Raw genomic sequence first — 23,055 nt, 5'->3', positions numbered from 1 at the left:
CAACAGGTAACGCCAACCCAACGAGGGTTTTATTTGTGAAAAACGAGCACTGAAGACTGTGATTATGAAGCCAAATGATGCGCGCTTCTGGATGTGTAATAGCATTAAACTGGTTTATAGTTATTAGATTGTGAGCCCTACCCTTATATTGTGAATTTCTAGATAAATATGTTGCACATAAGCAATTCATGCATCATTACAAAGGAAAAAATATATATTTTTACTGTCCATGAAACTAAGATATTATTAAATCCAGGACTAAAGAGGTTCAATAAAGTTCTAATTATGTGGATCGCACAGCTCTTCACCAGTACAACAAAGGAGAAACCATCTCCTTTGTAAGTATGTAAGAGCATAAACTGTGGAATACTTTCTATATTGATCAATGAGGAAAAAAAGCATCTGAGAGCAGTGGTATGAGTGGAAGCAGAGAGGTGCTGGTAGAAGCTGAGTCAACTGTAATCCAATGAGGGGCGCCATCATCATCATCATCAGGACAGGCTGTGTTCCCAATGACCTCATCCTGTTTGTTCACAGTCTTCTGAGAAGACAATGCAGCCTTTTCATTTGTCTGCTGAACTCCTACCAGCAAGCTGACGTCTCCTCGTTTAAGGAGCCCGTGGAAATCCAGCATGAAAGTTTCACCGATCAACTTGAAGCTACAGAGTTTATTAGAAGGACACTTTAAGCACCTTTAACCTGACTGTTGCAAATTATTAACCCTGCACGCTGCCTACATGCAGATTCTACTCTTATTTAGGTTTAGTGGTAGTGGAAAACAAATAACAGCAATATGTAACAAACAACTGCACATGGATCATGTCATTTTATTTCATTTCATTCATACCTTGACAATAAAACACATAGTTGTGGTATATCCTTTATGAAAACCAGTGAACAATACTGTTCAATGTTAATGTGCTCTATCAAGGAGCAACACAACTCGGTACACAGCCACAATGAGGCACTTTATGTGGTTGTAGGTTCAAAAAACACAAGATGTACGACACTCAGACACAGAGACCTAGCATACTTATAAATGCTGATTTCAGAGCTGTACACACGGTGGTTCATTTGATGCTGTACACTGTCCAGCTTACCCGGTCACCATCTGCACCAGAGCTTATGTTAAACAACTTTCTTTTAATAGATTCATCAGGGCTGAGGAAATGTAAGCTACTCCATGCAAAGATAGTCAAACATATGAGGGGAAGGCTGGCTGAATATGTCATGTCATTTGGGTTTTTTTGTTACAGCATAGTAAGGCAGAATTTATACCGTCAAAACTTAAGAGCATTAAAAAGAAAATAAATTCAAATCCCAGGTTTAACAATATGATAGTCCTCAAAGGTCTCGCCCGTCCTGCTGTGAGTGTCGCTGTTTGTCTGAAATAATTTGAAGGCCATCTGATATCTAATGTTAATAATTAATGGGGGTTCTTTTAAAGCTAAAAATGCAGCAGACAACAGGCCGATTAAAAAGGTAGGCAAATACGCACACGCTAAAGCACAGAGGCAAAAACACTGATACAGACTACTGAAGTTATTAACATGGGCAACAGATTTCACAGACCATCACACCCATATCTGTCTTGGTTGTGTGAATATGCAGCTAAAAACAAGGCAGTCCTTAAAAAAAACAAAAATCTCATTTGATATGGACATTTCTCCTGAATACCATTATGCAAACATTTCAAGTCTTTGTCCTGCTTCCAACATTTTTAGGGCGAGTCTTTGGGAACCTTGACAACACTCTGTAGGGCATCCATCTGAAACACAGTGAACTCTGTGCTTACTCAATGAGCCACAAACCTAAAATGTAATTTTAACCAGACTGAGTGCTTCATACAGGAAGAAAATGGGAAGCTATTCAGTGAAACTTTGAAATGGATACAATTTGCATTCACGTACAATCGAGGGTGCTCTCTGTGCTTTTCAGCGTAGTGGTTCTTGTCTTTAGTGAACTCCAAAACTCATGGACATGTTTTAAAACCTTTTTTGGACTTGGTCTGCTTTTAAAACATATTTTTAAAAGAACTTAGTATCTTTAAAAATTAGTGTAGTCAATAACAAATTATGCAGCTTATCCGTGAAGTGAGGAAGTGCAAAACACTGTCATGTAAGTAGTTGGTAGCTACATATTTGAAGGGTTTTTTTTGTTTTTGGTTAAACTGTAAAGTAAAAAGAAAGACAGGAAAAAGTTTGTAATCAAGCAAATAAGATGATTACTAAAAAATGTATAAGTCAGTATGTTATTGATAAAAAGTTAGTTTTGGTTAGTTAAGGTATGAAGCTTCCTTTACAAAATTAATCTGCAAACCTGTCCGTAGGCACTGAATTAAAAGGAAGGCAAAGAAAATACTGAATTGCAAAGGCAGAGCAGGATTAATAGAGTTAGAGCATCTAAAAAGGCACTTTAAAAAAAACCCACTTTCTTTATATGTCAGTCTGTTTAAAAAGGCACACGATTGACTGGTGCTTCAAGTTATTCCTCAAGTGGTCTTTTGATTCCAGATCTAGGCCAATGATGCGTTGTAACAAAATGCTTTGAGGTAAACATGATCGTGCCAAAGACAACTGATTCTCCAATCCTACCGTGCAGCTTAACAGTACGTAGATAAAACACTGGGTGTGTTCTGTTCCTAACGTGGGCACCAACAAAAATGCGTATTGGACACGTCACTATGTTCATGTCACAGTGGCCATTTAAAAAAAAAACAACAAAAAAAAAAAAAAAAAAAACACAACACTCTACTTTCATCAATACTAAAATGGCAATAATGTAAACTCAGAAATTCGACCGTGAAAGTAATTTGGCAAATCAAAGTGTGATTCATCAACTTGTCACACATGCTGATAAATGAAGAGTAGGCGTGACATGTTAAAAAAAATTATCTGTTGGCTTTGAATCCTTTGAATCCCAGTGACAGTGATGACAATGCACACGATGCACAAAACAAATGATAAAAATGTCGTATGATGATACTGATGGTGATAAAATGTCTCTTTTTTTATATATATTTATATATAATACATACAATACTTGGATCAACCAGTAACACCGATCTAGTGCAATAGTCACAGTCACTTTTTGTCAGAGCTGTTGTGATCTGTAATGTGTTTGCCTACTAAAAGTCTGTCAATCTAGTTCCTCACTCCTCAAGTCCCACTCAGACCGTCGTCTCTCTGCTGGCTTTTAGGTTAGGAGCAGACATTTGCCTGCGCATTCGTGGAGGTGGCTGAAAGTTGACTGGATGGTTAGGATGGTCAGTGTGATGGTAATGCTGGTAACCATTGAAGCCGCCATCGGCATACATTGCGCCGTTATAGTGGCATGGCTGTTGGTGGTGGTGAGGCTGGGGATGTGCTGGCTGGTTCTGATAGTGGCGGGGCTGGTAGAAAGCCTGCGTATACCTCCTGTTGCTTTCAGACTGCTGCAGTGACTCCATGGAGCCCGAGGGACGCTGACGGTGATTAAAGGAGTTGCTGCGGCCTCGTTCGTGCAGCTGCTGATGTTGGTTGTTCCTATAGTTATGCCTGTGACCCTGGTTTAAACCTTGGTCTGAGTCTTTGCTTCTGCGCTGAACTGATGGGCTTTGCAGCGCTGGAGAGACTTGGATAACTGAAGCAGCCATCTTATCCATCTTATCGCTACACTGTACATCTTCTCCAGCTAGGCTTTCTGCCTCCTCTTCCTGTACAGCTTCTTTGGGCACCTTTAACTCTATAACCTGCTCATCTGTAATTATGATATGAGTACCCGGGCTCCACGAGTTACGGTGCTTTGGATTACTTTTGAAGGGGAAGCGTAATTTACGGTCTTCTGGTGGTATAAAGCGATGAGGCCCGGGATGCCGGCGGAGCTGCTTGGAGATCTCTTGTTGCTGTAGATTCTTGAGGCGCAGCTGCTCTTGACGCATCCAGCGCATGTGGCCTCGCTTTAGCGTTGAATCATCTGCCATACTTTGGCCTGTTAGTGAATCTGCATCTTCTTCGTCAGGCTTTTCAGGCACAGGTAGTTTTCCTTCCTGAGGGCTTGGAGTTCTTGCTTCACAAGTAGAGGGACCTACAATGGGAGGCTTTTCTTGGCCCTCTGGGGTTATGAGCGGTAGGACCTTTTCCATTTTAACCATCTTATTCCTGAGGGCACGGATCTCCTCATCCTTCATGTTATTCTGTTTCTTCACCTCCTGCAGGATGTCCTCGAGTTTATCAATGTGCACTTTTAGTTCGTCCATAACAACTCCTCCGGGTCGAGACCCATTGGTCATGACATCCTCAATGCGCTCGTCACCAACCCCTACAGTGTCCCAAACATCCCGAGCCACCGCCCTCCACGAGTCCCGCTCGTTGGGGTCCTTCTTGCCATAGCTAGCGCAAAGCTCCTTCATCTTTACAATAGCCAAAGCCTCGATTTCCTGCCGTGTGTGACGGAAGTCATTGAGCGCCACTTCGTAGCAGATTTCTTTGACTGCCTGGATCTTCAGGTCAGAGATGGTGACCCACTTAGAGTCCTTGGTGATGCGGCGCCGCTGAGGGATCTGGTACATTTTCACTGGCTCTCTTCTTTTCCCACTGCTGGGTAATCCACACTTTTTCACTATGGTTTGGAGCTTGCTGGGAGGTAGCTTTTCCCTCAGGGAAGTGATCAGTCTCCAGCTCTCTTCGCAAGACCTCTTATCTGAGTCATCCCCACTATCAGAGTCTCCATCCTTAAGAAAACAACACAGGACACAAACCAGATGGGTCCCCCCCCAAAAAAGGAGAAATTACAATGGGAAATCAGGGAGAGGATGAAAAGATGGCTTTTAAAAAAGAAAAAAAGAAAAGAATGAACATATAAATATGCAACAAGGGAACACCAACCACGAGTCAAAGTTATATCAGAAGATTACGTTCTGTCTTAAGCGCAGACAGCATTTCCAAATTCTGGATTTTTAACCAAAAGTGACAATTACACTAATATTAGAAACACTTTGCATACATCATTATTATACAAGATGTATGGCAACATGCAAGATTATTTTTAAAGTTATGCTGAAAATAAAGCTATAGAAACGGGAAAAATTTATTCACAGAAACAGTGGCTTCCATTGACTTTCTTGTCAGTTTTCCCTCTCTAACTTCTCCACCGAAACGGCACTGTGGATATAAATTCATGTTCAACACAACACTCGCTAAAACTTTTTATATGTCTGAAATGGATGTGTCCTTTTTGGACCTTATTGTTCCCAGTGTTGCATATTGATATTAAAGGTAAAGCATGTCTATCATGATTAGAAAGAAAATATCAATAGATGATAGTTGCTGATTGGAGCACATCTGTACTGTTTTGTGATATTCCTCTTCTTAGTGGAAAATTTTGTGAGCTGGATCCCAAACATGCTACAGCAGCATGCATGTAGATGAATTCTGGAGCTTTCCCCCTTTAGTCCAGAAGGTTTGAGTGGCTTTAGTATTAGTGGTAAGTTAGCAGACAGTGTTCTTGCAGTTGATCAGAAAGCCAGTAGAGAGAGGAGATGCAGAAGTGCGGATAAGTGTTAATCCACTACAAGAAAGTTGTTAGTTGGAGGGAAAAAAAAAAAAAATGCAGTTTCTCATTTTTTTTGGAGACAGCATACATTACAGATCACAACCAGTAGAGATCATTTCGATTGTGTGTATGAGACTGTACGTATCTTTGGGAAGAATTGGACATGTTATGTCCCTGGGAGTCTGAACCCTCTGTGTGTAATTCTGCACATATAAAACCACCAGGATGTGAACGAGGCCCCGTGATTCACTGAGTTAACTGTGAGCAGTGGTAACTGTTGTTCAGTCGTGCCCTCACAGATGCCAAAGAAGTCAATGAGAAACCACATTGTCACTATCTGTCAAAAACTACAGCAGAAATTGTTGTTATCACAATGCATTGTACATATCAGCAACTGCATTGAAGAGATGAAACTCAGGACAAAACAGAGTAAGAAAACTAGAGTAGAAATCTAATCCAAGCAAATCAACAGCCACTTCAGAGTTGACCAGCTCCGGCAAACACTGCAACTTAGTCCACAACCAGTACTGAATGAGTTAAGAAAACATGCTATTAAAATGAACCATGCAAAAGCAGCGTCACTTTTTAACATGTTTTTCGATGCTGATTAATGCTGAATCGGTTTTAAAGGAAATTTGATCTTCATATCAAATCAATTTTAGCTGCAAGTTGCTGTTTTGCAAGATTCAGATCCACTAAAGAAGACACAAGAAAGGGGAAAACAGGGGTTTGGAAAGGGGAAAGCTTTACAGTCTAATTCTTGCTCAATCAAGCTGCTACAGAAAAAATAAATAAATTGTTGAACACAAGAGGACAGCCAGTAAAAGCTTATCCGTCTCAAACCAGAAAAACTTCCATGCAAAAAGAACAGACATGCGCTAGGAGTAAAAGTGTGATTCACACATAAACATCTCAAAGTGTCAGAGCTCGGAGTGAGAATTAGTACTAGTGAGATTTAAAAGGACCAAATGAAACCACCATCCAAAGAAACAAGCTGTCAAATTGTAACTGATCGTAGCTTTGGAGATACTTTTACTTTGAAATCCACGAGAGATAGCCTGAAGTACATCAAAAATCACACAAAATATCCCAAACTAACACGTTCACTCAATAGGCTGCTTCTAGTAGCGATTTCATTAACTTTAACAAAAGGAAGAACTGACATTACAGCTCCTTTTACACCCACTCTGCACTTATTACTAACTGGTTTAAAACATCTTTGATAACAAAAAACAGAGTGAGTTCTTTAAATTCACAAAAGGGGCTTATTTGAACTCACCAGTCGCTGCTGCTCCAGAAGCTGATCGGCTTCTTCCTTCTCTTTTTTGTACAAGATTTCCATCTCAGTGAGTCTACACAGCAGAGTAAAATAAAAGTTTTGAAACACATCAAACAATCCACATTTAATGCCACACAACTACTCGCATATTTAAAATAAATGAACGTCATAGATTGCATACCTTTTCTCCATTTCCTGCTTCATGTCAATGCCCTGTTTCTCCAGGAGTTCTCTCTGAGCAAATGTCCAATCAACGGGCTCCACGGGGGTTTCGGCCGATGGCGTCTTCTCCCTTTCAGCTCTGGCCTGCTCTGGGTGGTTGAACCGGAACACGTGGTTCTTTCCCATAATGATGCGATTGCCTTAGAGAAGGCAGCACAAGCATGAAAGAAATTTCTTAAACGCTACAGGTCATAAATACATTTCATAATTTGGGCATTAAGAAATTAGTTACATCATATCTGCTTACAGACATCACACAAATGTTCACAGTTTGTATAGAAAACTTTCTACACACATACCTGAACGAAGCTGGATCGAGTCCTCAACACGCTTGCCGTTGACGTAGGTCTCCGATCCCTCGCAGGGCACCAGCATGACAATAACTTTAGCAAAAACAAACCAATCGCAAATCAATCATTCTGAATGACTCATCACCATTCAAAAAACAAACAAACAAAAAAAAACCAAAAAGAAAAACCCACAAATACGTCACCCATTAGATGTAGTCTATATATTTATATACTCGTTTCATCCGTTCAAAAAAAAAAAAAAAAAAAAAAAAGGTTTCATTTGTATGTGTTTAGGTGTTTTTAAAATCACACTATAAACATCTTGCTCAACTTAATTTAGCACACATTCAATACAAACACCTCCAAACACCAGCAGCCAGTATTATGTCTCACCATCTCCATTTGCATTCCTTTCGCTGCGGAAGTAGCAGTGTTCTTCCTTGATATGAGCACCGCTTAAAACAATGTCCTGTCTTCTCTCTGCGTCGGCCTGACCCACTCTGAAACAATCACAGAAGCCAGTTTGAGAGACTGCATACTGCTATACACATGCATTGTCAGCCATTTGTGCAAAAATGTACAGTTAGTGTTTCTGTAAGTTGAAATGTAACAACTGACTCAACAGAAAGAGTCTATACAGGGTACCAACAGGACAAAGAGGTGACATAAACAAAAGCAAAATGTATTCATTAGCAGATTTTAAGCCTGATCATAAAAAGACCCAGTAGTTTTCCAGACAACCTTGCCTGGGAGAGTTGCCAGAACTTTCCAAATCCACTGCGGCAGGGTCATTATTCGGGTTTAGGTTACCTTGTAATTCCGTCTTTGATGTAGTAGAGCAGACACTCAGACATGAGAGGATCCTCATTCAGGTTAACCAGGTGTGGGGTCTACAGATAAACACATGAAGCAGACAGTTTACCACAAAAACATTTCTAGAATTTCACTGCTTTAATCAACATTCATAAGTGCAGAAACTGCCCCTGATGCTAGGATATTTTTATATCAAACAAATGCTTCTGTCTGCAAATGTAGACAGAAGCGGTCACATCAACACTGTCCTGACAACTCTGGAGTCTTATATTTCACAGAACTACTTCAAAAAGGATCCTGCAAGCTATTCCTCCAAAACACCAACCTTTTTAGGTGAGAATACCCCGTTAAAGTCTGCATAGAGATCGCAAGGCTAACCCGTGGAGCAGTGAGTGAAAGGAGAGAAAAGAAATTATGGAAGACAATCGGATGTGAACAAAGGACACACACACACACACACACACACACACACACACACACACACACACACACACACACACACACACACACACACACACACACACACACACGAAGTGATGACGTGTGTTGTTTCAGGCACTAATGACTCTACTGACAAACAAACATAAACATATCTACCAGTTTTTAAGTCACTGCACTATAGCACTGCCTCTACTTGATGGAGTGAAGGGAACATGCCACTGATTGTAATTTCATAAGGATCTGATAGCACTGAGAGCATCTACAGGAAAAAAAAAAGACTGCAAATGATCCAGCAGAGTAAAAGTACAAAACAATGAGCAGAAAAAGTGTAGATCTGGACCATGCACATAAAATGTCTATTAAAGACTAAACTGTCTAAAGTGGGGCTATTTCTAATGCGGGAAATGTAGTTCTGCCAGCTTATTTGGTTAAACAAACCTTTTTGGTGGCAAAACAATCAAAAGGCTCGTCAAATGGCCCTTCATCGCTAAGCTGAGTATGTGAAGGAAGCAAATAAGAAGTGGAAAGAAAGACAGAATGATAAAGAAAAAAAAACCCCAGGAAGGGTTCTCATGGAAAAAGACAGTGAGGTAAAGTGAAGTGATGGAGGAAGGATGTGCTTCAACACCAGTGGGAATGTTGACACTGTGCGCTCCCACCCAGTCTGTCATACCTTTTTAGGAGAGAATACACCCAAAGTGCCTCCATCTTCACGGATTGCCACGCCCATCTCTGCAAGCAAAGCCTCCCTGAAATACAGCCAAAAAACATTTGTACACTCAGTGAAAGCATTCGTTATTGGTCTTTTATTCTTGCTGCAACATACACTGTGTGCACTTCTTTTTTTCCCCACTAAAGATCGTTTGTGCTGGTAACTCGAAGAGGATGAGAACCGATGGTGTGCAACGTTGGAGTAAGTGATTTGTAGCATGACAACCGGCTGAGAATGGCACCAGTTAGACTCTATGGACAGACGGTAGCATGGTTGATGTCTGAGAGGGGTGTTTGTTCAGCCGAGTGTGACGACAAAGGAGGACAGTGAAATGGACAGAACTAGTGCAGAGATGGAAAAAAAGGTGGGAGAGAAAAGTAAAACAGACAGCACAGAGGGATGAAGAGAGAGAGTAAAGTACTAGGGGAAAACTAAAGGTTTGGTTACAGTTCTTAAGATGTGATATTTGACAGTGTTGAAAATTAATTGTGCTCATAGAGAGAGGGGGATAGATAAATCATGACCAACAAAGAGGGAGAAGACAAGAATATCCTATACAAAAAAGGGGGGTAATAGTCACATTTAGCCACACATGCTGAGTAACAAACAAACAAAGCTTCAGAGAGCTAGAATGAGAAGGAACGTGGCCAATCACAGCATCAGGTGGGAGTGAACGTCAAATTGCAGATAATGGATGACAGACATCCCTCTATGTGACGTCTGAGAGGTGTGTCGGGGGAAGTTTCCAATGCTATCAGAGCATTTGACACACAGTTGAGACAGACCGCACACCCCTTTAAGACTGACAGGATGCAATGAGGAAGACTTTAATGCACACATTGGACAGACACCTTCCCCCTCGGGAAATAAAGATGGAAATGAACAAACACTATCTGCCTGTACTGACCTCTCCATGCGGATTGCCTCAGTCTTTCGCAGTTTCTCCTCCCAGGTTTCATTGAGCTCAGCAATGATCTTTTCTGATTCCTGAACAAAGGGGAAATTATGAGAAAAACCAAACCGGTGTAATATAAAAGTAACTATTAGCAGTGTATTGGAGGCAGGAACAAGCACACCAACCTGGATTTGGGAGATTACCTTTGCCTCATCACTGTCAAATGTTTATGTGTAATGTTTATACTTTCCCTTCACAAAATAAACTTGTATATTCAACGTGATTATGACTTATTTTCTTGCGTTTAGATTCCCAAAAATAGTTTCAGCACTGATAGAGAACGCTGTTCCTAACTATTAAAGCCTAAAGCTGATAAGACTGAATCTATTTTGGTCTGATTTCCACCGTATTTGCGTTGGTGCTTGACGTCATTGGATGACAGACGGGACCGGGCACCACGGTTGCCATGGAAACTGCAGCTCCTCATGGCTGTGGATGTTGCAATCTTATGTGCTACCCTATCTACAGAGTGTGAGAGACTGCTGTGAGTGGGAGGCATATAAGGCTCGGTAGCTGCGTGACGACCGATACGCAAGGCAGGGTTTTAATAAAGGCTGTATGTGGCGTAAAATTAAACAGCCATCTTAACGTTAAACAAATATATTGAATAAGTTACAGTTTCTCCCTTTTTATCTTATTTCACGTTACTGTGAATTTCTTGACTTCTAATAAATTTTGTATATTTAATCATAAAAAATAAAGCTGCATCTCTATATTTATATACACTGTGGATAAAATACACTTTTTAACAATTAAAAACAAGCCTGTTGTCCCGTGTGGCATTGAAAAAGTCCGCAATTACTTTATTATTTTTGCCATATTAACCATGAAACCAGCAGTTAAGACCAATAGTTGTTTTTTTTTTCTTTTCTTCAAGCCTCTATTGGTTAGAGCAGAGGTGTCAAACATAAGGTCCAGGGGCCAGAATTGGCCCAGCAAAGGCTCCAAAACCACCCTACTAATAAAGACGTCCCTCAACGATATTCAAACAGAAAATTTTCTGTGATTTAAGAAAAACTTTCGTTTTATAATTACAGGATAGTCTGGGCAGTAACTGAACTTTTGATTTTTTTATTTTACGCATTTATTTCTTACAATTTAAGTCCAGAGTTTTGCTGACAGACTTATTTTCCTACAGTTACATTACTCCTTTATGTAGGAAAACTTAGATATTGTTGAAATTATATTTATTTTTCTTATAATTGCATATCTCAGCAAATAAATACATAGTTGTAAATGTCTTATTCCACTAACAGAAAGAGGAGTTCCACTTAAGATCAAAGCTCTGTATGTGGGCCAGGGTATAAAATGAGATATCTGGGATATACCTTTAAGTGGCCGGAGTAGGACGATGGCTGCGGGACTTTTAACTTTCCTAACAACAAACAGTCAGTGTGATTTTAAAAGTGCTGCATACACCATTGTCTGCTTTACCTTGAGTCTTTCAATGGCCTCCTCCCCTCCAGGCGTGGACATGATTCGCTCTTGGATGCTGGTGACTGACTGAAGGCCCCCCTGGCTGCACAGCGAGCCAGAAGACGGCGAGGCTGTCAGGGAACCAATAGGGGCTGTGGAGAAATGGCCAGGGCGTTGGTTCTCTGAGGCTATCAAGTATCTATTCTTATTGTTCTGAATGTCTTTGAGGTCTGAGCCAACAACAAGAAAGAGAGAGGGAGAAGGAAGATAACACAGAAAGAGGAGGGATAGGCCAAGAAAGGTTTGAAGGAATAAAACACATAAAAATGGAATAACGAAATACCAAATAGAAAGAAGGAAAGAAAGTAACAGGGGGGGGGGGCAGATGGGGAAAGAGAAAGGACAAAGGGGAGGAAAGACCAATGTAAGACACACATTTTACGTTGTAGGGTTTAGACAAACACCCAGCATGATAGTCAGCTACAGACAGCAGCAGTTTTCACTCCAGGCAGTTACGCTCCAACTCATCATCTTCCAGAGAAAACGCATTAGATTTCAGCCTTTAATAACCAGTTTAAAGGGCGGCTTTTATGGTGGTCACAATTACAGTGGAGAGCAATTAACTCTGAGCTCTTAATTTGTAGTATGTTTGGAAGAAATAGGGAGGTGTCACTTTGTTGCTTCTGTGTATGTGTGAATGAGGGTGAACACACTGTGTGAAAACTGCTATCACGAGTATCGGCTACAGGATGGGAGGGAGATGGAGACTGCAAGAAGGTCCAGCAGGAGGACAGAGGAGAGACGTGGACACATGCTGGCAAAGAAAGTTCAGCCTGGAGTTGATTAGATTAATTCACAGCACACGCGCCATACGCACACAGCATCCGCCATAACAAAAGCCACAGCAGCCTCACTCAAAGGTCAGGTAGCTCATGTCAATATAATGACCTCAAGGGCCTCTGAGGCAACACACAAGTGAGCTCTTTAAGGACCAAACTAAATCAAAGTGATATTAGAAAAGGGTAAATATTCTGGGGGATGATGACTTTCTTGAGATATGGGCTTTTTTTCTCCAAAAACACACCCAACTATAGCTTGAGCTAGTTAACTATTTGCCCTGCACATCAGATGGTGCAGAAACATTTTTAAGGTTAAGATGTTAGGGATGCTTGAGAATACAACAGAAAGCACACTAGCAAACTAGTCACTCTACTAACTACTAAAGTGCACAAAGTTAGTCAAATCTTTACACAAACACCTCTGGTGCCTCTATATAGAAATACAAAAATTAAGCACCTTTCCGTCTGTAGCTCTGAGCCTCAGTTTGAGAACTCAGAAGGGGCATTTTAAAGCTTTGGGCACCGTCACCTGCTGGGGATGATTAGTGAAAGAAAACAAAATAAAAAGCAGAACGAATAACCGGGATTAAAATAAGCTTAAAGAGTGCGAGTCATAGGTAGTGAGACATTATTATGAAACGATGCATTTGCATTTTGAGGCCAGGGAAAACTAAAGGGCTACTCTAAAATGGATCTGAGCCTGTAAGTAGCTGCCTCCCCCCCTGTCATTCTGAAAAACGTAACAAAAAAATAACAATAAAGCGCAAAGCATGCTAACCTACTGCCATGCTTACTCTTGCCAGTTATAAGAACACCTATGGAAACCTTGCATTTCTGGGACTCTATTAAGCTTTTGCTTTTTTAAAAAAAAACAAAGGCACTTACATGCAAAGCTGGTAGCAGATTCAATATACAGGTAATGGGGTTCATAAGCAATGTTAGCTACTATAATTAGGGCAAATAGTGATATACAGTGCAAGTCTACCACACATATACACACATTTGATTCCACTTCCTGGACAATCATCCCCCATAGGATCAACTGAGGGGAAGCAGGAAAAGATGAGAAGGGTCAGAGGTCAGCACCAGTAGAATAGGAGGAACAGATATTTTTTATGTTGTTTTTTTTGGGGGGGCTGGATAAACAATAACAAAGCTGAGAAGAAACGTCACGATATGTTTTGCTAAGTGCTACGCTATTAGACGTGATCTATGCAGGCATTAGCAAGTAGTCAGGTTATTCATCACTTCAGCTATTAGAAGTCATTCATGGGTATATTATGTATCTAATTGACAAGGCTATGAGCCATTACTCCTGCATATAGCAAATGATATTTTAGTGCAGTTTTGAGTGACTACATGTGTTGTCAAACAATCAGTCAAACACATACAACCTTAAATATACTACATATTTGACGTTCTATACATGACTGCACTGAGGCATAATAAACCTTTATTGAGGTAAACTTGTTAAAAGCTGCTTCATTCTTTGTTTTTAGTGATGTACCAGCCACAAGTACAAGCACTGAGATGAAAACGTTAGATGGCTGAGAGTAACGAGACAGTAATGAAGATAGAAGACGTTGCCAGTTTGTGGTGGGCCCTGACAGAGAAGGTCGCTGGCTGCAGATACGACCAGCTGAGACAGCATAAAACTCACTGTCCAGAATGTCTCCCAGGCCCTGGGCACGGAGCAGTTCCTTCAGCCGGGCCACTTCATCCTTCAGTTCGCGCACCAGCTTATTGTTGGGATCCTCATTGATGACAGCATTGCATTTGATGTTCTTGGCGCGGTCAGCATAGCTAAAAACATAATAAAACAAATAATTTTAAGTGTAATTCAAACAATCACAATCACAATCTTCCTCCAGGACAGAAAGCTTACCGCAGAGTGCTGAGGGTTTCATCGTAGTTTATGTCTGCAGGACTGAGGGCAGCTACCATGGCTGTTCTGGAGTTCCCACCTGATAAAAGATCAGTAGAGATGTCAGATAAGCATTGAGGACCAAACATGACCAAAGGCACATAGAATTTCTATGAAAATACAACACTTTTTAAAAGCTCGTCAAATGAAATACATTTTTTGTGTAATCAAGAGCTTCATTAGACTAAATCTAAGATACACTGCGCACTTTTTGTGACACGTCTGGACCAAGGAGGTGAGCCGACTATGCTCTTCTTAAAACTTCCTGAGTGCAATGTAGACTATTTCAAGTCTTTTCTTTTTTCAATCCTGACAGCATATTCCATTATGCAAATGGCTGAATTTCTCTGGCTTTTCATACGTAATTTACTGGCAAACCACTATTGTCACATAGTAACGTCAATTAATCAAGTGATACTAATATCCATACCGAGGTTCTCCCTCAGCAGCCATGTCAGAACAGAGTCCCTGTATGGGATGAAATCACTCTTCTTCTTCTTCTTGCTCTGCGGTACGCAAAAAATAAATAAATCAATATATGAGTAAAAATGAGCTGATGTAATGATGTACAAATTATGGAAACGACTGGAGGCTGTGCAATATTATGTTGTAATAGAAAAAAAAAAAGATCCTTATGTGTAAGGGTCAATATGTCAGGTAAAATGAGGAGAGAGTTAATTTGACATGCATTTGCTCTTGTGCACGGATTGAGGGTTTAAGGTTTAAAGTGATAAAACTGATAACAGCTAAATATCTGCAACTTCATTGCTGCACATGACCAAAGGCTGTCAAATCTGTCTCATGGGATGAATGACAGGTTAGTGGTTTAGCTGTGAAAGGGTTTACCTTGCTGGTACAATTATCCTGTGCAAGTAAGCATTACAAGGACAAGAGAAGAGAGAACAGAAGGGCAGACATTACAGCATGCCAGGCTACAAACATGAATTCCTTTTGAAGGTAGGGTCAAGTTGTAGAGGATAAGAGAACGACTGCAAAGAAGGAGGAGGAGAGAAATAAAGGAAATAAAATCAAGTGTAAGACTCACCACTTCAGCCAAGGCAGAGATAACCTTTCCTAACGTGGTGAGAGACTTGTTGATGTTTGCTCCCTCCTGCAAGCACAGACAAAAAACAAAAACAGAATAAAATTACACAGATTTCCAGGTTGTACAAGCCATTTTTTTTAATGTGATTCCAAGGTGTTTGGGAAGATCGGAGTCTTACCTTTAGCCTGGTACCTTTAGCTCCAGTTGAATCTGCTCGCTCACTGCCTGCCAAGTCTACCAGACTAATTTTACTGACCTAAAGGGAGGGAGTAAATGCATTAGATGCATCAGGCCTATAATAATGTGCATTTAATAGGGTGGGTAGAGAAAATAAATAAATAAAATACAGCTCTTAGCTTCACCAATGCCAAATCTAAATTTCTGCATAATGTTGACCACATCAGAAAAAAAGATAGGAGCACAGTGCAGCACTTGGATGATGTACAGACTCCTCATACCAAAGCTACTGCATGACACAGGTTAGCATCTTATGAACAGCCTGGACACAGTAATGAGCTGAGCATCAGCGACAAAGCACGCACTATAAAACTTGACCAGCTCTGGTGAGGTGAAGAAATAGCTCTGTCAGTGTAATCTATTACAAAAGATCTGTTCCATTACTGCAACAGAAACAGCACTGCTGGAGGTATGACGTAAAAAAATGAAAGCTCCACTTTCACTTTATTTATAGTTTTTATGTCAAGGAAAACGTATGCCTGGTGCTCCCGAGCCAAGCAGCAGATTCACACAAATCACATTAGAAAATAATTTATAAAGGAAATCAATGCTAAATGCAAAACTTTTTTGCATTTAGCATTTTTGCATTTAGAAAACAGAGACAAATTCCAGTTTAATGGTTTAAATCCCACCATAAAAATCTGCAGAATGAATTGTTGAACACATTCAAAGCATTTGGGGGCATTCCTGTCAAGTGAGATGGAGCAAGGGTGTAAAATCTAACAGAGTGGCCACATACAATAGGCATTGTTTTCAGTAACACAGCGGTCTTTGTTCCTCCACAGTCTGAGGAAATTCTAAAAGTCAAATCTAAAATGGCTCTCTCTCTTTTTTTTTTCCCCTGCCTCCTGTGACCACTAACTTCAGGAGACTAAAGGACCAAAGAAAGCTTTTAACCCATTTTTCAGTCTAAATAAAACAGCATAAAGAAATTCATCTCTAACAAACACAAGGAAGGAACTTTAAGTGTATTTGAGTGTGAATGTTTTCCAACTAATTATAAACAAAGAGGGCGACTGTTTTCCTGCTCTGACCTTTTCTGTGGAGAGGTCCGTCTCGCTGTCGTGTTTCCTCTGAGTGAAGACAATGGTGAAAACAGCATGGGACCTGCTGCTTGTCTCGTTCATGTTGGTGGCAGCCACAGTTCTGGAGTTTAGCACATATGGGCACAGTTAGGAAATAAACAGTATGATTTCTGAGCACCTTAATAACCACACAATATTCTTTTAAAGGAAAATTAATTCCTAATTCTTAGTCTTGGCTATTACTAGCGCTATCATCAGTGGGTTTTACACCTATTAGAGTGAAGTAAATCTAAAGGATTACTTTGTGCGGCGGAGGTGGATAATAACGCGAGGACGCCAAACACAAACACATGAGGAGTGCTTAGAGGGATAGTCACAGGGGAGATATGGGCTTTACGTGGCATGTTCTAGAAATAAGCCTTCTAAGTCAGCACAGTGAGATTATGGCAGGGTTCACTCCTCCTCACACGAGCCCTCGTGCACGCGCACATTTCATTGAAAAATACTCATTACCTGCCAGGTCAAGCTTGACATGCGGTTATATTTAAAAAAAAATAAAAATAAAAAATTAAGGCGGTAACACAGTGAAGGCTGAGCTGTCTTGCTGTTTAACAATTCAACCCTTGCAAATGAGTCATACAAGAACATTTCCTCAATCAAAGCTAATTTTTATCTTTTATCAACCTGACTGACCGTTGATTATCAGATCACCACAGCTGTCGCCACAACTTTAGCCCCTCCCGCTCCTTCCTGTGATCTCAGCATGATCTCAGGGCTTAGCTCACCTGGCCTTGTTGCCAGCATCCATCAGGTCAGCGATGTCTGTGTAGGAGGTGACAGCTAGCTTGGACAGATCCTCTACATAGGGACCCAACAGCGGGTGTTCTCGGACTCGTAGGTTCCCTTTGTTCTTGGGGTTGAGCAAATCTCGGACGCGCTCGCAGTAGATCTCCATGTAACTGACCTGGAAACAATTTCAGAAGTACAGAGAGTAATTTCAGGTGCTCCAGGTTGAATATATTAAGCTAATATTGTGCAGCTCTGTACAAAGAATATATATTAATGTCACTATTGATATATATAAGAGGAGGTATTTGCATGCATATATTAAGGTCAGAGAACATAAGATATACTTTATTTATCCCAGATTTGGGAAATTATCCGGATCACAATCGCACCTCAACTTCACAGTCACACTTTTGTTTTCCCAATTTTACTGGCAGAGATTTGCAAAGAAAACCATGCAGTATGTGACTGAAGTCTGGGAAATGCTCAGGAAAGAGCAGCGAACACAAAAAGTTGGGGGCAGAGGTGAACCATGAGGACTACAGATACCAAAGAAGAATGATACTCACCTCTACTGAGTAGGAGAGCTCCTCTTTGTTGCCGTCCTCATTGATCTTCTCAAACAGATCTTCACACAGCTGAGTGGCAAAGAAAAAAAGCATTTTAGTTCAAATGACGGCATCCGCAGATATAAAAGAGGCGATAAATAGGTGTGAGATCTGTGGGCTTCTTATAAAGCAAACATTTAAATAGTTATAGCCTGAAAACCTAAAATTGTAAACTTTGGCCAAATGTCATTCACTTTCCACACCGCTCTAAATTGCTTTCAGTGTGGTTGCAGCTTAAAGGACTTAAAGTTGTTTCAGTTCTTCTATTTTAGACTGTTTAAATATTCTGAAAGGTGAATTTAGAAACTTTCTATCCATTAGATCTGACAATCTGATCAAAGGAGGGGAAAGAGCCAGATCAAAGCTTTGGGAGAGGACACCTTTGTCATTACATACATTATTTAAGTGTATAAAAAAAATCTGTTATGCATATATTTTTCAGGCTTTTCATCATAAACAAGGCACTACGTGTAATATTTCCAGAGCTCTGATGGTCTAAGATGTGTACAGAATTAGTAGATTAAATGGACTCAGCAGTTTGCGAGTTGTACTATACATTCAAGGCTCTAAATGAGCAGGAATAGTAAACAGACTACAAGACAAGGGATTGCATTATTTGTCTTAGTCTCTGCAGTGCAGTGAATGGTGAATGAGGTTTTGTTGAACAAACCATGGGAATGATTCCTTCCTGCCCCTCCTCCTGCTTGCCCATCATGGTGTAGGATTTGCCAGCTCCTGTCTGGCCATAAGCAAAGATGCAGACGTTATAACCCTCAAAAGCATGCTGCAGCATTTCCTTTCCAATGTCATTGTACACAAGGTTCTGTGAGGCAAAGCAGGGGTCATCGGGCTGCAATAAAAAGAGAAAAATATATTTAAATATATGTAGCATCACAATAAGATTTGCATATTTTCTTTGCTTTTAGTGATTAGAGTTAAAACTCACAGAGGTATGAGACCAATAGGAGTAATCAAAACTGAAGGTCTTTGCTGGTTCCTTTGGGGCTTTGGGGTTGAGGATAGCTGTGGAGGAGGAACAAAATTAGTAATGGGGTTGATATTTTCTAGATTGAAAGTTGAAGTGACACAAAAACTACTCGCATGTTCTGTTATTTTAAAAAGCTGCCTTTAGTTAGTTTATGATGTCTTCTACAGAATTCTTTAGTTGTGTTTCTTCAACTAAAAGCAGCTTCTGTGCTCAATAATATATAGAACCATGCATTCCTCATGTTTTCCCCTCATGTCTTTCCTACATTTCTTTTTAAAGTAAATAAATAAACAAAGACTGTAAATTTAAATTGGAGTTACTAAATAGACCCAAATGATAAGATATATATATATGTGATCCTGGTTGGCAAATAGCAGCTACCTCAGGTTCCTGTTCCTCAATTAGAGAGATATTTTTGGCAATGCAAGTCACATGAAACAGTGGCAGACTACGAGATGCTGGCTTCTTTTTTTTTTTTGAGAACTGCAACTGTTGCAGCAAGCTCTGCCACATATGGTTTATCCTTAACCAGTGTTTTAATCATCATCATTAAGATTGACATCATTACAAAATGACAGTTTGAATGAAAAACATCAGCCTACTTCAATCACACCACTTCACCTGCTCTCGCTCAACACTACTCAGCCATTCCCCGTCGCCACATGGACAGTTTTTAATGAACAGAAATCTGCTGCCATGCCTGGCATGTCACACTCCTCAACCATGCTGGTTGGTACTGCCGGTGACAAGTGCACTAGATTTCACACTGGATATGTGACAGGCAGAAAGCGGGATGTTAATTTACTATAAGATAACCACAGAAATCACTCCTCTTAGACAAACTAAACTTTAGGGATTAGAGTTGTTTTGTGCCATGGCTGCAGCAAGAGACTTTGCTCAGGCCAGGCAGACAAATGCATACCACCACCTTTAGAAGTGAGGAGGAAGTGGGAGAGGAAGGAGTGAGAAAGAGGCTAGTGAAAGAAGGGTTTGGAGAGACTAAAATAATGCGAGTGCTCCAGGCCCCAGCAACAGTCCAAACAGATCAACAACAGAAACCGAAGGCAGGACAAAAGGGAAAAAACTATCTGCGCCTTAGTAAGAATGCTACAGTCTGTGAGCGTAAGTATTTAGAGCATTTTCAATCTTTCCAGGGAAGTCTGCAGAAGCAGTCACAAAGGAATAATTAGCGTTGTGTGATGCCCTGTGCTAATGGGCAAATTAAAGCCAGGTTTGGCTCCTCAACATGACGGTGCTTGAGAGGCTTTTGCATCAAGATGTCGCCAGCAGAGTGCCTTGTGTGCTCAGAGGATTTCAGCGCGCTTATCAATAATGCAGGAGATCTGGAGAGTCGGGGATAGCATATCGTCCTCCATGGGTCACAGGCTGACAGAAAAGCACAGCATGTCCTCAGAAACCAGAACACTAACTGCTTCATGCTAAAACTATGATGATTAAAGCAGCAGCTATTTCACTGAAGCTCATATAGATTCATGCAAAAATAATCCATTTGACTGTGCACTCTACAATCTTTGAACAGGTTAAGGTGCGCAGGCAGAGTAGCAGCTTCCATATTGGGCACTGGAAGAGGATACAGCGAGACAGGCTGCTAAATAAATCCCAATTTCAACTTTGACCTGCCTCCAAAGGGAAATTGGAGACTGGGGATGAAGAAATGAAGGGGGATTTAGGTTACCAGTGCCCTTATTCGCCTTTCCTGGAACAATCTACAGTGGCTATTAATGAGAAAGCAGCCTAAGCTCTGATTCAGTGTCAATGAGGCAACTAAGCATTAAAAACAGAAACATGATGAGAGAGTTCCACATGTGGGGGAATTTAGACAGCGATATTCCTATTATAGGACAGAAGTCTGATGGTGACAAACTCTACCATACAGGGAATCAGCATTAAACAAGCTTTTTAATCTTGGACTCTCTCAATCTTCCCAAGTTCAATCTTGGACAAGACACTACATGGTAGCAACTACTAGGAGATTGATCAGCTCCTTAATATGAATCATGCTCATGTAGTACAATTATCTCATTCAATAGCTCACAACATTGCTCCCAGAAAGGAGAGCTGGTTCACCCATGTGGTGTCATCAGTGTGTCATAAGAGTGGGTCTCTTCTGTAAGAGCCTGTAAAGGTGTTCTGAGGTCAAGATACCCACACCTTCAAAAATGGGGCTCTAACTAGTGCTGCATCTGCACATAAAGGATACCAATGGCAACGGTTACATATTCACAGTCTGGCTTTTATTTACACATTGTGTTGAAAGAAGTAAAAAGAAAAAAAAAACCCACACCACTCTAATATTTGTTCATGATATTGGTTTGATACTGACTGAAATAGCTGGGTTGGGTGTCTGTGGTACTGTGACAACAGGGAGCCATCTATTTTATTCAAATATAAGTTATTCTATGTTTGGTTTGCTGTGCTGTGTGTGACCAGGGGTGCACTAGGTCCTAGAAAGAGAGCTTACACAGCATGGAGGAAGCTAACAGCAAACTATTTGGAGTTCAAGATATTTCATGCTTGCTACGCCAACAAGTTTGATTTGTTTTTTGTTGCTTTGCAGCAGTTTGTGAATTTATGTTAGCAAATGGTGTTTGCTAATGGTGCTTTTGCTAGCTAGCCAGGTAGCACTGGAGTCTATTAACAGCTGGGAGGCTCTGTGCTACATTCAAGAACAGCTAAGACAGATGGAGGAACAAGAACAAGTCCAATGGGCACCGAAATAAGCTGTGCCCATTGTTTAGAAGATTTCCTGTTTAAAAAAATAAAAATAAAATAGCAGTTTTGTTTGTGCGTCTTCTTTGCGTGCTCACATTTCAGGCTGTTCCTCTGCACACAGTGTGGTGGCATGCTGCAATACCGAGAACTAAAAAAATCTGTTTTGTTTAAATTGGTTGAATGAATAAAGCAGAGTCCGATTGTGAGGGTACAGGGAACCAAGAGAGACAAAGATCAGTGCTACTCAAGCATAACAGGTGTTTTGTCCGATGCCACAGAGATTTAAGGATCAAATTAATAAATCCAAATTGAGATTTATTGGTTGTATTTTTAAGTTAGACTTCTCTGCTTTGGACACATTAACACTAACAATAGCACATATCCCAATTTTGTTTAAAAATAAGTGGAAATTAAAAAGTGGCATTATGTCTAACTGAAAAGCATAACAGGAAACCTTTTAAGGACTGAATGACTTTATTTCCTGTGACAATTATTTTTGATTTTTGTTAACCGAGTGGAAGAGTGGACTGCAAATTATTCTGGTTATGTGGTTTTATTTCATTTGTCATTATTATAATGACTAGCACAAACGCAGGCCTGTGGGTCTCGTTTGCTTCGCTCAGGCATAAAAACACAGACATGTGTGTAATTTTATCGTGCCATTCTTTTTATGTTCATTATCACGGTGTATATTAAGAAACTTGCTGTTCATAAACACCAAACAAATGATTTTTTATTTTAAATATATTGTTCTACTTCTTTGCAGACTACTTATTAACAGTTTAAGACAAGCTAATCAGCTACAGGCACTATTAGTTACAGTTTGTTGAAAATGTATGCATATCTGTAAACAAGAACACATTCCAGTGATCCCAAAGTGCCACTGTACTAAAAATTGTTTAGCAACATTTATTTAGAAATAACAATGAACACATATACATAATGTAGACATAATGGCACATTTGTTTTGAGATCAGCTACTATACATAATATATATGAAATTTATAATAATCTGAGTCTTAAAAATAAAATAATCCCCAAAAACTATATAGATGTAGTTGTGCTTTAATCCAATCAGAAAACGTCCAGCAGCAAAAACTTTCCATGCCTGAATATTCTACATATTCTTTTCATACCACACTTCTGTGTTAATTGTTTTTCCAAAACGAAAGGCAACAATTCTTAAATTGTGTGGATTTATCATTCTCTC

The 23,055-nt window shown here is 40.2% G+C and overlaps 1 protein-coding gene across 12 annotated transcripts in view; it reads right to left on the bottom strand.

Moving 5' to 3' along the window:
• Positions 1-23,055, bottom strand: part of kif1b (kinesin family member 1B) — a 66,394-nt gene that overhangs the window by 20,209 nt on the left and 23,130 nt on the right. For 2 of the 12 annotated variants that reach the window (XM_080899205.1, XM_080899207.1), the window contains exons 3-23: positions 19,071-19,147; positions 18,795-18,974; positions 18,086-18,154; positions 17,516-17,694; positions 16,740-16,851; positions 15,647-15,724; positions 15,469-15,534; positions 15,270-15,287; positions 14,854-14,929; positions 14,385-14,463; positions 14,160-14,302; positions 13,500-13,541; positions 12,957-13,031; positions 11,679-11,890; positions 10,197-10,276; positions 9,251-9,326; positions 8,134-8,213; positions 7,717-7,823; positions 7,333-7,416; positions 6,993-7,173; positions 6,812-6,884 (exon numbers count right to left, since the gene is read on the bottom strand). In XM_080899205.1, the coding sequence (XP_080755331.1) occupies positions 6,812-6,884; positions 6,993-7,173; positions 7,333-7,416; positions 7,717-7,823; positions 8,134-8,213; positions 9,251-9,326; positions 10,197-10,276; positions 11,679-11,890; positions 12,957-13,031; positions 13,500-13,541; positions 14,160-14,302; positions 14,385-14,463; positions 14,854-14,929; positions 15,270-15,287; positions 15,469-15,534; positions 15,647-15,724; positions 16,740-16,851; positions 17,516-17,694; positions 18,086-18,154; positions 18,795-18,974; positions 19,071-19,147 (2,087 nt within the window). Of the gene's footprint in view, positions 1-2,704; positions 4,712-6,811; positions 6,885-6,992; positions 7,174-7,332; positions 7,417-7,716; positions 7,824-8,133; positions 8,214-9,250; positions 9,327-10,196; positions 10,277-11,678; positions 11,891-12,956; positions 13,032-13,499; positions 13,542-14,159; positions 14,303-14,384; positions 14,464-14,853; positions 14,930-15,269; positions 15,288-15,468; positions 15,535-15,646; positions 15,725-16,739; positions 16,852-17,515; positions 17,695-18,085; positions 18,155-18,794; positions 18,975-19,070; positions 19,148-23,055 lie in introns of those variants that run through there. The other 10 variants (XM_080899212.1, XM_080899209.1, XM_080899213.1 and 7 more) reach the window with 10 other exon arrangements.

This window comes from Rhamphochromis sp. 'chilingali' (assembly GCF_963969265.1).
Source record: "Rhamphochromis sp. 'chilingali' genome assembly, chromosome: 12".
NCBI classification, from domain to species: domain Eukaryota; kingdom Metazoa; phylum Chordata; class Actinopteri; order Cichliformes; family Cichlidae; genus Rhamphochromis; species Rhamphochromis sp. 'chilingali'.
Note: the sequence above shows the minus strand (reverse complement) of the source record. Positions and strands in the feature narration are given on the sequence as shown.